The 13,726-nt window shown below is 49.7% G+C and overlaps 2 protein-coding genes across 7 annotated transcripts in view; one reads left to right on the top strand and one right to left on the bottom strand.

The window, feature by feature from the left end:
* The window catches only part of RIPOR3 (RIPOR family member 3), a 40,426-nt gene extending 37,100 nt beyond the window's left edge, over window positions 1-3,326 (top strand). For 5 of the 6 annotated variants that reach the window (XM_039719374.1, XM_039719375.1, XM_039719376.1 and 2 more), the window contains 4 exons: window positions 161-360; window positions 616-699; window positions 1,492-1,582; window positions 2,404-3,326. In XM_039719374.1, coding sequence (XP_039575308.1) covers window positions 161-360; window positions 616-699; window positions 1,492-1,582; window positions 2,404-2,501 — 473 coding nt within the window. In that variant the 3' untranslated portion in view covers window positions 2,502-3,326. The remainder of the gene's footprint in view (window positions 1-160; window positions 361-615; window positions 700-1,491; window positions 1,583-2,403) is intronic. The other variant, XR_005628680.1, reaches the window with a different exon arrangement.
* A 2,730-nt stretch (window positions 3,327-6,056) lies between these two features.
* The window catches only part of PTPN1 (protein tyrosine phosphatase non-receptor type 1), a 29,595-nt gene continuing 21,925 nt past the window's right edge, over window positions 6,057-13,726 (bottom strand). The window contains exons 3-9 of the mRNA XM_039719380.1: window positions 12,555-12,655; window positions 11,224-11,322; window positions 9,609-9,746; window positions 8,946-9,155; window positions 8,374-8,535; window positions 7,532-7,764; window positions 6,057-7,037 (exon numbers count right to left, since the gene is read on the bottom strand). Of these exons, the coding sequence (XP_039575314.1) occupies window positions 6,833-7,037; window positions 7,532-7,764; window positions 8,374-8,535; window positions 8,946-9,155; window positions 9,609-9,746; window positions 11,224-11,322; window positions 12,555-12,655 (1,148 nt within the window). The 3' untranslated portion in view covers window positions 6,057-6,832. The remainder of the gene's footprint in view (window positions 7,038-7,531; window positions 7,765-8,373; window positions 8,536-8,945; window positions 9,156-9,608; window positions 9,747-11,223; window positions 11,323-12,554; window positions 12,656-13,726) is intronic.

The raw sequence follows: 13,726 nt of genomic DNA, 5'->3' as shown, positions 1-13,726 counted from the left end.
CTGGGCACGGGACAGTGCCAGCGGCAGGGGGAGGCAGGGTGGGCACGGGGCTGTCTGTGTGTCCCCGCTCCGGCCGGGTTTTTGCCCCGCTCTGGCCGGTCCGTGCCCTCTCGGAGGCGTTCCCCGGTGAGTGAGGCCGCTCTCCCCGCTCTCCCGGCAGTGATGCTGATCGAGGAGCTGCAGTGCCCCGGCAGGCTGAAGGCGCTGAAGAGGCTGAAGGGGAAGAGGCTGAGCCGGCTGCAGCCGCTGCCGCGGACGCTGCGGCTGCTGGGGCTGCTGCAGCTGGACGAGAACCACCGCGTGGGCCGAGCGGCCACGGCCTGCCTGGCCCGGGCGGGCGGCGGCGGCCTCCGGGCCCGGGTGAGAGCCGGGACACCGGCAATGCGGGGAGCGGGGGGACAGCGAGGACTTTGGGGACACCGGGGGGTGGTGGGGACAGCGGGGAGCTGCCCGGGGCCCGCACCGCTTTCCCGGCCGTGCTCCAGCCGGGGCCGAGCCCCCGAGGCCGCGGAGCTCCGCTGCTCGCTGCCGTGGCTCATTCCGGGGATAACCCCTCTCCCGTCACTTGGCTCGGGTGTTGCACTGACTCTGTTTGATTCTGCCGTCCTGCTGCAGGCCGTGCTCTTCTACAGCGATGCTCTGTCCGGGCGTGAGGCGAGGCTGCAGCAGGCGGCGTGCCTGGCTCTGAAGAACCTCAGGGTGAGCCCCGGCCCTGCCCCGGCCCCGAGGGGTGGCTGCAGCCGGGAACGCCCGGCCGCGGCTGCCGGGGCTCCGAACGCGGAGTGCCGTTGTTCCCGGGCAGCAGCAGAGGCAGCTGGGGGCTCCGGCGGGTCTGCCCTGCCAGGCACAGCCCAGGAGGGTGTGTGATCTCCTGGGATGCTGTGCTGCAGGACAGAGTCTCACCCGGGACATCCAGCACCAGGACACACCAGCAGCGTTTCTGCAGCAGACAGTTCTAAACATTTCACTGTAAAAATCTGAAGTTAAACCAGGGGATATTTTTGACAATAGCTGACTAAAGTCAGAAGACAAAAGTAATATTTGCGTTGCTATTATAAGAAACAGCACAGATTTAAACCTTCCCAGGAGCCCCAAGCTGTAATAGGTTTGCACACAAACAGGGAGCCAATGTCTGCAAACAGGTACTCGCGAAACAGCAAATCAGGGCCTTAAAGTCGATTTGCAAAGCACCAGCTGGGATTAACCCTTTCAGTGAAGGTCCTCGTTGGGTGGCACTGATCTAATGTTCCCACAACTGTGACCTGTACCCTGGAACTTTTACATTTTCTGATCCCTAAAGGGGAGGGAAGGGAACAGAGGTGAGATCATATCAGGAAATGTAACTGCAGCCCAGCATGCTGGGGAAGAGAAAGGTCCTGGTGGAATTTGGATGTCACAGGAGATGGGAGTTTGTGTCTGTGTTTGCTTTGTAGAAAATACCCACCAAAGTGCTGAAAAGCTGCTTAGGCAATTTCTTCTTTTTTCCAACAGGCTGTGGAGAGCATTGAGCAGGTTGCCCACCTGTGCCAGTCTGAAACAGAGGAAGTCAGGAATGCAGCCAGGGAAACCACACTGTCCTTTGGTAAGGCTTTTGTACAGCTTTGAAATGGTCTGAAAGAGGGATGTGAAATAGTGCAGGACCAGGAGGGGCCTCAAGTTCAGCCTGAACACATCCAGGACAACAGAAATATTCCACGAACAGCTGTTTCATACCATGAATATAAACTTTACATCACACATAACAACCAAGGGCCCCTGATGAAGTTTACAGAACCAGACCAAGGAGATCCTGAAGGATTAAGTGCTTTAGGAACCACTGAACCTTTTGAAAAGGTTGTAGATAAGGACTGACAGTTTATGGTGGTTCATTACCCGTTACTTCACTGGAATCCAAGTGACAAGTGACTGACAGTGGAGGGGACCTGATGAAATGTCAGTGCTCCCCATCTCCTCCTGCCCAGCATTTGTGCTGCTCCTGGGGGCTCAACAGCTGGAGTGCTGCCAGAGCATGGCCAGGTCGTGCAGCAGCCAGCCACTTCCCTGCTCTGTTCTTCCAGACCCCACTTTGGGCCAGGCTTAGCTCTGGGCATCTCCAGCCCTGTCCCACAGAACACTCAGGCCCACATGAGAGTTTTCCAGCTGTGATGCTCCAAACTATTACTCATGGAAATCATTGCAGGAGGCCTGATTTTCCATGGTGGCTTCCAGCAGGTTTTGGAAAGTTTCCCTGAGGGATGTGTTTGTCACCCTTGAGTCCTTCCTTCCCAGCAGGGCTGTGGCAGGAGTGTCACAGGGGACCAGGTTGTGCCTGTCCCTCACAGGGGTGGCAGGAGTGTCACAGGGGACCAGGTTGCTCGGGGTGCTCTGCCTGTCCCTCACAGGAGCTGTTCTCTCTCTCCACAGGGGAACGGGGCCGACAAGCCTTTGAGAAGATGGACAGGATCTGCTGTGAGCTGAGAGAAACAGCTCAGGAGGCCGAGATTGAAATCACAGTGTTTTAGCAGTGGGATGTGAGGAGCTGGATCCCGTTGTCCTCACAGCCACACGGGTCCCTGAGGGTTTGGTTTTGCCTGGTTTCCTCCTGTCCTGTCCCTGCTTTCTCCTGCCCCAGGACAGGTTTATTTCCAAAGGGAACAGTTTGTCATCTCCATGATGCAGCCTGGAATGTATTTTCTGTCTCTCAGCACATGATGAAATACTAAGTGCTGGACAGATCAAAACTGAGATCTCTCAGAATGTGGATCCAGGTCTTAACTGGAGTTGATTCTCCATCTTGCAGGAATTAGCTGCCCTGCTCCAACTCTGTCCAGTATGATCAGTTTTCCCAGGAAGTGCTTTATGAATTTGGCATTCTCCAAGGAGAGAAATGACCGCTCTCCCAGACCAACTGCCCTGTCAGTAGAACAAATCCAGCAGCACTGCTTGGTGTTCCTTTGCTTGGGCCATTCAGCTGCAGAAGGAGAACCTGCTACTGCCCAAGTCACTTTGCAATTGCTGCAGCTCAGGCCAGGCCCAGCAGGGCCAGGCTCTGTCAGTGTCTGCTCAGCTGCCTTGTGCAGCTCTGAGTGAGGAGGGACAGGTTTGTTTTTATAAAATTCTGGATTTAGTCATAGAGCAAGACTTCTCCTCCTCATCCCCTAGCCCTGGCTGCCAGGGTGCCCATGGGGAGCAGCCTGGCTTCAGGTGCAATACTTGAAAGGGGGTGGGATTTGTGTGTACAGATTTTTATATATATATATATACATACACATAAAACTTTTCTATTTGGTATTTATTTGTTGGATTTCATACTGTTTTCTAAAGTTCTAATAAACCATTTGAGACAAGTTCCTGGGAGTGTTTCCTACTGCTGTGCTTGCAGCCCTGGGGACAGGTAAGAGGCACTAAACCCCCAAATAACAGGGCCCTGATCTGCCCTGCCCTGCTCCACTTTGCTAAACTCTCTCTCCATTTGTAGGTTTCCCTAAAAATATAAACCAAAGGTAAGTACTAGAATTCAAGCATCAGGATGTGCAGGCTGCAGCTGCAAACAGGGTCAGCATCAGCTCCTGCAGAAACCAAGCAGCGTGCTTGAGTTCCTGCACTTCTTACCCTTAAAATGTAACTGTTCAATGTGAAAGACCAGAGGAGGGAAATGCAGGTGGCAGGAGAGATGGGGATCCTCTACTCTTTTACTGGAGCTCTGCCTCCAGGAAGTTCTTACAGCAACATTTAAATCTCTTTACTCCACAAACCCACCCCTCAACCCTCATGTGCATGTGGGCCAAGCAGGATCCTGTGGATCCAGCCCAGAAGCAATAACACATTCAAGTGAGTTCTTTAAAAAAAGAGTTTTATTGTTACAACTAAAATGAGAACTGAAAACTTGTATGGGAGATTGAAAAACTGTACAGTTGTACTCTAACCTGGGAGGCCCAGCAGCGGCTTACACAAAAGACAAGATACCTGAAACTGTATTATACCAAAACATTCAGCTTTTTTGTTGAGTTTTTACATTTTTTTATAAAAGTTTATTCTATGGCAATCTGTAAAAAAGAAAGACCTGATGAGTAAATATTTGCTTAAGGCAGATAGCAGAGCAGCTCACTAACTTTCTAACGAGTCTAACATGGATGTTTGTCCATTTCCAAGAACAGGTTACCCAACACCCCACTGTGCTACGGTATATACACCCCCCAACTACCACAGACAGTACAGGACAGCAAACAAAATGGGCACAGCTCAGCACTGCCAGCCCTGCCCACACCTCCCTGGGCTCTGGCACCTCACTGTGCCCCACACAGGCTCAGAGCTGGGCCTGGAGCACAGGAAAGGAACAGGCACCCAGAGGATGCTCAAAGCTCTTCTGTCATCTGCAGGAACTTTGGGCAGAATCGTTTGCAGCTGAATAACTCTGTCTTCAAAGGAAGGATCCTTTCTTTCCTGCCATACCCAGGATTTAAAATATTCCCTCTTGGGAAGGCGGCCCGAGGTGGGCTGGGTGTGTTTCCTTGCCCAGGTGTCCCAGGGCCAGGGCAGGTGTGGAAGGGCTGCCTGAGCTCTCTGGAATGTCTGTACTACACTCACTCAGCTGAAAGGAACATGCTAGCACCGGGCACACGGAGCACACGGGATCCCACGGGAAGTCATGCCAAGGATTAGGCGAGTACATGGGCTCTGATAAACACCAATCGGTCCAGTGCTGAACAGACACTCAGCAACACCCTCTGAACCACAGCCACTAAGGATCAGGTCATGCAAATATCGTTTGGGCACATCAGGAAGCAGGAATATATTTCTGTCACCTTTCAAGCACGTGGTGTTTCATTGGGACACCAGACTTCACATGCACTTTAATACAAAGGGGTACAAATGGTGCCTCAGGGCAGGGTCCTGCCCACGCTGCAGAGAACAGTGGGGACAAAGCAATCACAGAATGTATCTTAAATACACAGATGAGCCATTATATATTACCATTTTTCTATACTCATTTTTCCTGTTTCCAATAATATAACTAAATATTGACTGATTACAACATTCCTCCTTTCAAGTACTGGTCTGACCAACAGTCTCACAGGTAAAGGATTGATTCCCAGTACTACCTGAGGATTTATTATTGAACTCTTGAAAAGCCCTTGATGCAAGCTTAACAAAACACAGAAGTAACTCCCACCCCCACCCACCCCTTCACCTACTCACCCACTGAAAGAAGAGCTACACCTACAGCCAGCTTGGCAAAAATAAATACGGAGTGGAGGGGCTCCCCTGGGCTCCTCCACAGCGAGGGCTGCACTGAGGGTGGTTAAGTGCTATCAATCTAGACTTTAGAAATAAAACAAATCAGTAACACTGCTGCAGATCAGCCGGCATGGGGCAGGTCAATCACTACAGCTCCCAGGAGTGACTTTGCTCCCGTCCTCTGCACCACGACACGAGCAAAGAAATCTTTGCTGTTATTGTTGAAAGGATTCACAATTTGGTATATTATATATATACCAATAATTTGGTATTACCCCGAGGACCAGCACTGGCTGCTTGGTGCAATGCTGCCTTCCAGTGCCAGTCCTCCCCACACTCCCCACCCTCCCCAGCAGCACTTCAGCCCTGGCTGCTGCAGAGCCAGGGCTGAGCCGTGGCTGCCAGAGCCAGGGCTGGATCTCTGCCTCCAGCAAAGCAGGACACACCAGCACTGCCATCATAGCCGAGGGCTGCTCCGAGCCCAGCACGGCTCCTGCTGGCCTGCTCCTGGCCAGGCAACTCCCAGCAGGGAGTGCTCTGGCCCTCCCCTGCTCAGAGCCCCACGTGCTCCGAGCCCAGCACGGCTCCTGCTGGCCTGCTCCTGGCCAGGCAAGCTCCCAGCAGGGAGTGCTCTGGCTCTCCCCTGGGCCGGAGGGAGCAGCTGCAGAGTGAAACTGCGCTTTACATTCCAAATGCTGAGGTTTAAGGACTGGTCCTTCCACGGGCCACGGGCATGGCCCCACTGCTGGTGGACATGGTTTGGTTGAATTTCCCTTTCCTGTTTCTTTCCCTCCCCTCGACCTCTCCCAACCCAGAATATAAAAGTAAAAACAGCTTTAGAAAGGATGGTGCAATGTAAAGAGGCATATGTGCAAGTAGAGTGCAACAAAAGTCAATGAGGAGATACACTTAGTAAAGAAAAAAAAAAGAAAAAAATCAAAGAGCTGGACGTGTTGGGATACCCTGAGCAAATGCAGAAGCCTGGTTCTATCAACACAAGTAAAACAATCAGCTCTTTAAGAACAATTATGCCAAGATTAAATATATCAATACCACAGGCACTGCCCACAACTCAGTCTTTAAAGATGAAGCAAATTTAAAAAAAAGACAAAAAACAAACCAAAAACCAACCACAAACACACCTCCCCTTCCACAAGTTTACATTCTTCAGGTATGTGGGTTTCTTTTTCTTTTTTTGGGAACTTGTCAATGTAAGTCATGTATTTGGTTACAACACTTGGAGAGTACAAGCAAGTTTCACTTGTGCCTAGTTTTTCTGAAACAAAAGAAAATGAACTGGCTTTTTAAAAAAGGCTAAAAACAACAATGTGTTGTAATTCTATTATTTAGTTAAAAAAAAAAAGAAAACAAAAAACGAAAACAGACTATTTGGCATTTTCTCTGCTTACTCCTGAATATTTCAAGGCCCTGAGATTACAATATTATGTTCTTGGGACCACAGGGCTGGATAAAACCCTAGTGCATCAATTCTCTCATGAAGCCCTACCTGAAGTTCTGGCCTTTCCCCTACATCTACCTGCTGTGAGCCAAGGCTGCCCTGCCTGGGGCCGCGGAGCCGCGCCGGCCGGAGCGGCGCTCCCGCGCCCGCCCACGGTCAGTGGAAACACACCCTGTAGCAGAGGTAAGCTCCCGCCGTGAGGAACGTGAACATGCAGATATTCACGAGGAAGGGCTTCCAAGTGGCCACCACGTTCTCATCCTCCTCCTCCGCGTTCTCCTTCACCGACTCCTCCTTGCGGGGCGAGAGCCGCGGGTTCTCCCCAACAGTTCTCCTCCGGGGTTCAGTGTCGTGACTAGTGCTGGGGACAGAGGGAGGGACACTCAGGGCTGGGTGGGAACCAATATTCCACGCTGGGCTGGCCGTGGAGGAGAGAAGCCATGCAGGTGCTCCAAGGGCAGGGAACACCAGAGCTGGAAAGCTCTTAGAGCTGCAGCAGCCACCAAAGCTCAGCCTGTCTACAGTCAGGACCCATCTGGCTGCTCAACAGAGGTTTAGGAAGAGCTTGGGAGCATTCTGTGCCCTTTAAAGAACAAGCTTTAACCACCACCTGCTTTCACTGCTCATCACAAATCTGTACCAAGACAGGCAGTGAACAAAGCCAGCCCAGACCCACAGCTGGTGAACACCAAAGTTCTAAAGTCGAGCACCTGCCCAGAAAGGGATGGAACGTGGCTGCCCGTTCAGCCCTAACTCCCAAAGAGCACCTCAAGGTGGAAGTGAGCCCCTCCTGCCCTGTGCCAGCCCCTGCCTGGGGCTCTGCAGAGCCCAGCTGCCAGGCAGGGAGTGCTTTACCTGTCTGTGCCGGGCGCAGCTGCCCGGGCCCTGCCGTCCGGAGCCGCCTCCTCCACGCTGCTGACCGAGCTCCTGATCTCCTCCTCCACTGCCTGGGGCTTGGCCAAGAGCTCCGGGGGCTCGTGCATCCTCCCGTTGTGCAGCTCCGAGGTTCTCTTCGGGGGCCTGGGAGGTGGGGAAGTGTGTTCAGGGGGTGGCTCCAGGTCTTCGTTGGAGAGCTCTTTCCACTGCTCCTTCAGGGAAGGACAAACCATGTTAAGCTTTTCTCTTTCAAGCTGCTCTAACTTTAAACTTTACCATGGCAGAATCTTTATACCCCATCATTTAATTCTTACAGTGGTTCTTCATTTGCATTGAAAAAAAACAGAGAGAAAAATCAGGCACAAGAACTCCAAGCCCAAGCTGCATCCACTATACAAAACATATTGGCCATATATGTAAGAAATTCTAATCTGCTTCTAAAAAACTTAGGCAAAAAATAAAATTTATTTTGTTAGAGTTCTACTTACCATAAAAAACCCTGATGAATTTAATCATGACACTTAAACTTCAGGCATATTAGAGAACTTGTACTGTCTGGAATTCCAGGGGAGGCTGATGCAGCAGCTCCACCCCAGTCACTGTGCAGGAAGGCACAGGAGGCACCTGCTACATAACAGGTACTTTTGGAAATAAATAAAATACAGCACTTTAGGTTGTGACAGATTGTAATGATTGTACCTAAAAACTCCGTAATATGAACATGTACTGAAGCTGAAGCAAGCACCAAATTTGAGGCTTCTTTCCATCCTGTTCCTCCCACCCACTTGCTGCAGTTCTCTGGAGCTGCCAGGAGCACTCACTTGCACTGAAGCATCTCCCATGATGAATTTTGCCCCTTCAATAACAGCTAGGTAGGAGAAGCGGAGCTGGTCTGCAGTCTGGATGAGCCCCATCCTGTACTTCCTCATTTCCAGGAGAACCTGCTTGACGTCCACGGAAGAAGGATCTTTCCGTTTGTCCATCTGCAGACAAAAACGTGAAACGTTTTCTGCTCTGGTGAGGTTCATTACAGTGACTCATTTTGTGGTAGGGCTTCATACCACCCTGCACAGTACAGAATGAACAAACACACACAACTGGTATCAGCAGCTCATTACCGAGTCTCCAAAAACAGTGAGGGGAAAATACTGAGCCTCAAATATGCTGCTTTCCCTGAAGGCAAAGCCTGTCTTCATGAATCACTCTGCAAACTGGAGACTTCCCTTGCCAGACTCAAAATGGCCACTTAGGAACCAGACCTGCCTTGGAATTACTCCCAGAAGAGCAGAGTAGAACAGGGGCAGAGCACAGGAACCCTCCCCAGCCGCTGCCCCGGCTCTCCACGGCCACCCCCGCGCTGCCCAGGGCAGGTGCCCCGCAGCATGGCCCTTACCAGCAGCAGGCAGGTGTCCACCAGGCAGAAGGTGCCCGACCTGCCGATGCCAGCGCTGCAGTGCACCACGACGGGGCCGTGCCCGGGGCTCAGCGAGCCCGACTCCCGCACCTTGAACAGGAAATTCAGGAATGACGCCGGCGACTCCGGGACGCCAAAGTCGGGCCAGGTGGTGTAGTGAAAGTGCAGAATCTCCCGAGTTTCCTGGGTCTGCAGAAAACAGGGTTTGGGAGCTCTTTTAGTGAGGGTACACCAGTCACAAGGGCTGGGAGCAGCTGACTGAATTCTGAGGGCAAAGTTTCACCAGTCTGAGGGAGCTTTCGTAGCTGCACAGCCAAGAAACTAATTACAAGTAACAGTCTCTTGTTGTGAAGGTCCCCACTGGGAGCAAAGGGAATTGGGTAAGTAAATTTACTTATTTTGAGTTTAGTCATTCCAGTGCAGTTCAAAAGCTTGTGAGACTCTGGGTATGGCTGAGACATTAAACTGCCTGGAGGGTCCCCAGGAACGTCTCATAAATACCCAGGAGTTTCATTTCCACAACATCTCATGCAGGATCATCAAATCCAGGTCAATTCATGACCACCAATTTCAAGCCCTTGCTGGTGAGGAGGTGAATTTCACCCCAAGGAGAACAAGGACTGGGTGAGACCCGGTACTCACAGTCAGGTTCTCCAACTCCAGCTGTCGTACTGTGTAGTAGGATTTGATATCTTCAGATATCAATGTTAGTTTCAAGTTTGTATCTTCAAAAAACATTTCTTTCTCTTCCTTCTGTGGCCAGTACTGTGCACACTTTACCTAAAACCAGGCAGGAGACACATAAATGTCATTACCCACTCCTGAGAGAACTGCAATTTTCTTCTGAAGGTCTCCCAGAGAGATGAGCTCTGCAGAGACTGCTGCATGCCAGGGACTCTAATGAGCCAGCCAAACAGGAAAGCAGCACATTTTCAAGTGTGCAGGAAAAACCTGGAACTGAAATACTCATCAGCAGCACAAAAAGGAAATTCTGCACCCAAAGTGCTGACACTGAAATGTGGGGATCCTGTGCCTGGGAGAAGGGACCCCTCCTGCTGCCCCTGAGCCACCCTCTGCCCTGGGATGGGGTCACCCTCCCCTCTCCAGGCTCTGCACGTGGCTCAGGCCTCTCTTGTCAAAGGACAAACAATGTGGCCAAACCAAAAGTGGAACGATGCTAAACCAGCAGCAGGCTCAAGACTAAGAAGATTTTGGACAGCACTTTAATAAACAGAAAACCCCTTCAGCATTTTCCTCACAGGTAGACTAACAGTGGTTTTGCTCAAATTTTAGTTCATTTCGGAAATAAATCCTCCTGTTTATCAGGGTGCAGAATGCAGTTATAATTGTCTGCACTTTTTGTCTGAATTTGTAAAAGTTATAGCAATTGCCTTTGTGTCTAATTTCTCCACAAATGTGTCTGCAAACAATATTTTGTTGTGCTGCACTCTAAGTCTCCCACTGCTGTTTGCTGAGGAGTGTAAGCACTGCCCTAAGGGATCACAGTCCTTTGTTTTGTTCAAAACTAGAGCCGTGCAGAGAGGGAGCAGGAACGGTTGGAAAGGAAGAAACTATTGAAAAATTTGGTTACCACATCTCTTTTGAAGATTAAGTTTCACTTGTAGTACAAAACCCAGCAAAACACTGGAAAATCCAGGCTGCAGTTTATTAAAACACAGCTCATTGCCCAAGAATTTTCCTGATTATTGGGAATGTTTTTCTGATGATGCAAAAGCCTGTACCACCCAGTTATCACTGGTGGATACCCAGCACACTCACTGCCCTCCTCCAAAATGTCTTTATACATTATGACACTGCATTCTCACAGCAGTGCCACTGGAGGGGACACTGCATGATCAGAGCTCAGTGTGTGATGGAAACCTGGAGCCCCAGAGCTTCTCTCTCTGCTGCAGAGCCACCTCACACTGCAGAGCCCTGAGAGGAGCAATCTGTGCACACTGAGAACAACTCCAGAGCCCCTGGTTAGCAGCAGAGCCTTCCATTTGGGTGGAATCATGGTGTGTTTGTGTTTTATTTTAGCCAAATTCACGAGAAATTAGGCCCTACATTTACAAACCCAGTGATTTTCTGACTGCAGTAAGATCAGTTCACCAAGTATTCAATTCCAGGTACAATTTCTTAGACAAAACTACTTGCAGTCACCCCATCCCGTTCTTTGGGTTGGTTTCACTTGGTTTTTTATTACAGAAAAGCATAAATGTGATGAACCCATAGCTAGAGCTGGGTGAGTACTTACGGATCCCTTTTCCATCACTCTGTTCAACATGACAACACCACGGCTTTTCTGTTCCCAAACCATCTCCCAAAAGTGACCACAAGTATTTGGCAAAGGTCCCTGCAGAGACAGAATCCCCAGAAATAAGCATTATTTTCTGTAAATGTCAGTGCATTCTTCCCCAGTAAGAGTCCCTGCACAAGGCAAGAGATTTAAACAAGTAACAAGCAACTTCTCATTCAAAACTGTAAAAAATGCAGTGAGACAGCTTCAAGTTCCAGGTTATGAATTCACCCATGAAAGCATGGTTAATCTTTTCCCCTCATATCTAAGAGGAAGAGAGACACAGTCTCATTTGTGAGAAGAGAACTGGGAGTGAAAAATGCTGCATTTTCTTAAGAAAGATATACAAAGGTCATGGGGAAATAAACCCCACTGACTAAAAGCAAAAATAACATCTGTGTCAATCTACTCGGCAATCCCTCATCCTTACTCATGATACTTGACAATTACTTGACTAAAGCACCCAAAAGACTGAAAGGATGCAAAATCAGTCAATGAATTATCTGGTTTTCCAGAATCTTCACACATTTGCCTTGGGACTGAATGAAATAGTGACTCCTTCTAAAGACTATCTATCCTCAAAGTAGAATTTCCTACTTCTGCCATGTTCCTTTGCCATTTTCTACTCTGAAGCCATTGCTCTGGAGTTTGGGTTTGATCCACTCCTGTGCTCAAACAGAACAGCAGGTCCCCGAAAGAAGGACTGGATTGGAATGAAGCCATTCAAAGCCATTAAATGTGGATCAGGACAGTAAGCAGTGTCAGCCAGCTGCACATCTGAGTATTCCCCAGAGCTCCCCCTGTGATCAACCCCCATCCTGGGGCAGGGCAGTGAGAGCTGTGCTCAAAGGACCATTTTCACTTTGCACACTGCTCTGCCCATTTCTTCCTGAGAAGATTTATCTCTGTTCTTTAGAAACAGGAAGGAAGAGCTGTCACTTGAAAATATTAATTCCAGTCTACCTTTATCTAAAGTGTGGGAGGAAGGGGTAAAAAAGAGCCAAGATTAGAGATCAGGACAGTCTCCAGGGAACTGAACATTTAGCACAAACAAGAAGCCTGGCACAGTTGCTGGCTCTCAGAATAGGACAACAGGGTATGTGGGTACCTTTAATTTGTTATACAGATAGGTGTGGAATTGACAGATTCAGGGAAAAACAGTGACTTTTATACACACACAGATGTTTGTATGCACTTAAGCAGCTTTACAATAAAGAAAACAAACAGAAAACCCACGAAAAACAACTCCAGCCACCATAAGATTTTTATTATCCACCGCCAGCAGTTACCTGGGTAAGGATGTAGCTCCTTTGGGCCTCTTCCATTTTTATCAAACTAGCATTGATATAGTCATTGTCACCTTGGTTTAGCTTAATTCGACTGTGATCAACTGCAGCACAATTAGAAAAGACAGGTTAATGAACATGGAACACAGCACATCCCCATCAGCAGGGGGTCAGTCACACAGCTGAGCTGTCCTGGGCAGAGCAGGGCTCACCCACTGCTCATGAACACTCACAGAGCAGGGAGCACAGCTCACACTCCACCCCAAGAACACCCTGCAAGAGCGAGGCCCTGGCATCTGAAATGGTCCCCACTGCAATCTGCAAGCCAGATCACACTGACCCATCCATTCACTTATCAACCTGCTGCTTTTAAATAAATCTAATTACACAACTTATCTTTCCAGCTTAAGCATTCAAATACAGCCTGTTCAAGGTTGTTAAAGGTTTGTCTTAAGCATATATTGGGGAAACAGGACAGAGACCCTTTATTCTTATAGATATGCAGCTACTGTTCCCAACCTGACCACCCCTTCATGTGCAGAAAAAATGATCAAAATTCCAGAAATACAGCAAATGGAATTAATTTGCTCTTTTGTTAGTCACTTGCTCAACTTGGGCCTGAAGAAACCAAACCACCAACTAAAAAAGCTAAATACACACAAGGCTTCCCACATTTTGCAAGAAAGCAAACAGACTGGGACCAGGATTATCTAAAGGCAAGAAAGAATTTGTTACTCACAACCTCAAACATTAGAACTGCTTAGTAAAGCAAACCATGTGCAACATTACTGCCCTGGTTAACTGCCCCAAAGGCTTCGGGAGCTTTTGAGCAGCAAGGCAGAAGTTCTGTGCCCCAGAGCAGCACCCTGCCCTGGGACAGGGCCCCTGAGCTCAGGCAGTGCTGCACCCCGAGGGGGCACGTGGGCCAGGCCTGGCACTGCCCTGTGCAGGGCAAGCTGCTCAGAGACCCCCTGGGAGCTCCTGCAGTGTCAGACACATCCAATGCTATTTCTGACCACATCCATGGAGCATCATTTGTGCCCTGTGACTGCAGCCTGGATGCCAGGCGAGGGCAGGTGGCAGTGGGACTGTCCCTGTCCCTGTCCCTGGGATGGCAGCAGGAGAGGCAGGCTGCAGCAGCACAGTGAGCTGTGCTGTACAGGACCTGTGCCCAG

Source organism: Passer montanus, unplaced genomic scaffold (genome assembly GCF_014805655.1).
Source record: "Passer montanus isolate IOZ18808 unplaced genomic scaffold, ASM1480565v1 scaffold41, whole genome shotgun sequence".
NCBI lineage: Eukaryota > Metazoa > Chordata > Aves > Passeriformes > Passeridae > Passer > Passer montanus.
The sequence above is the reverse complement of the archived record's forward strand: the minus strand, read 5'-3'. Positions and strand labels throughout refer to the sequence as shown.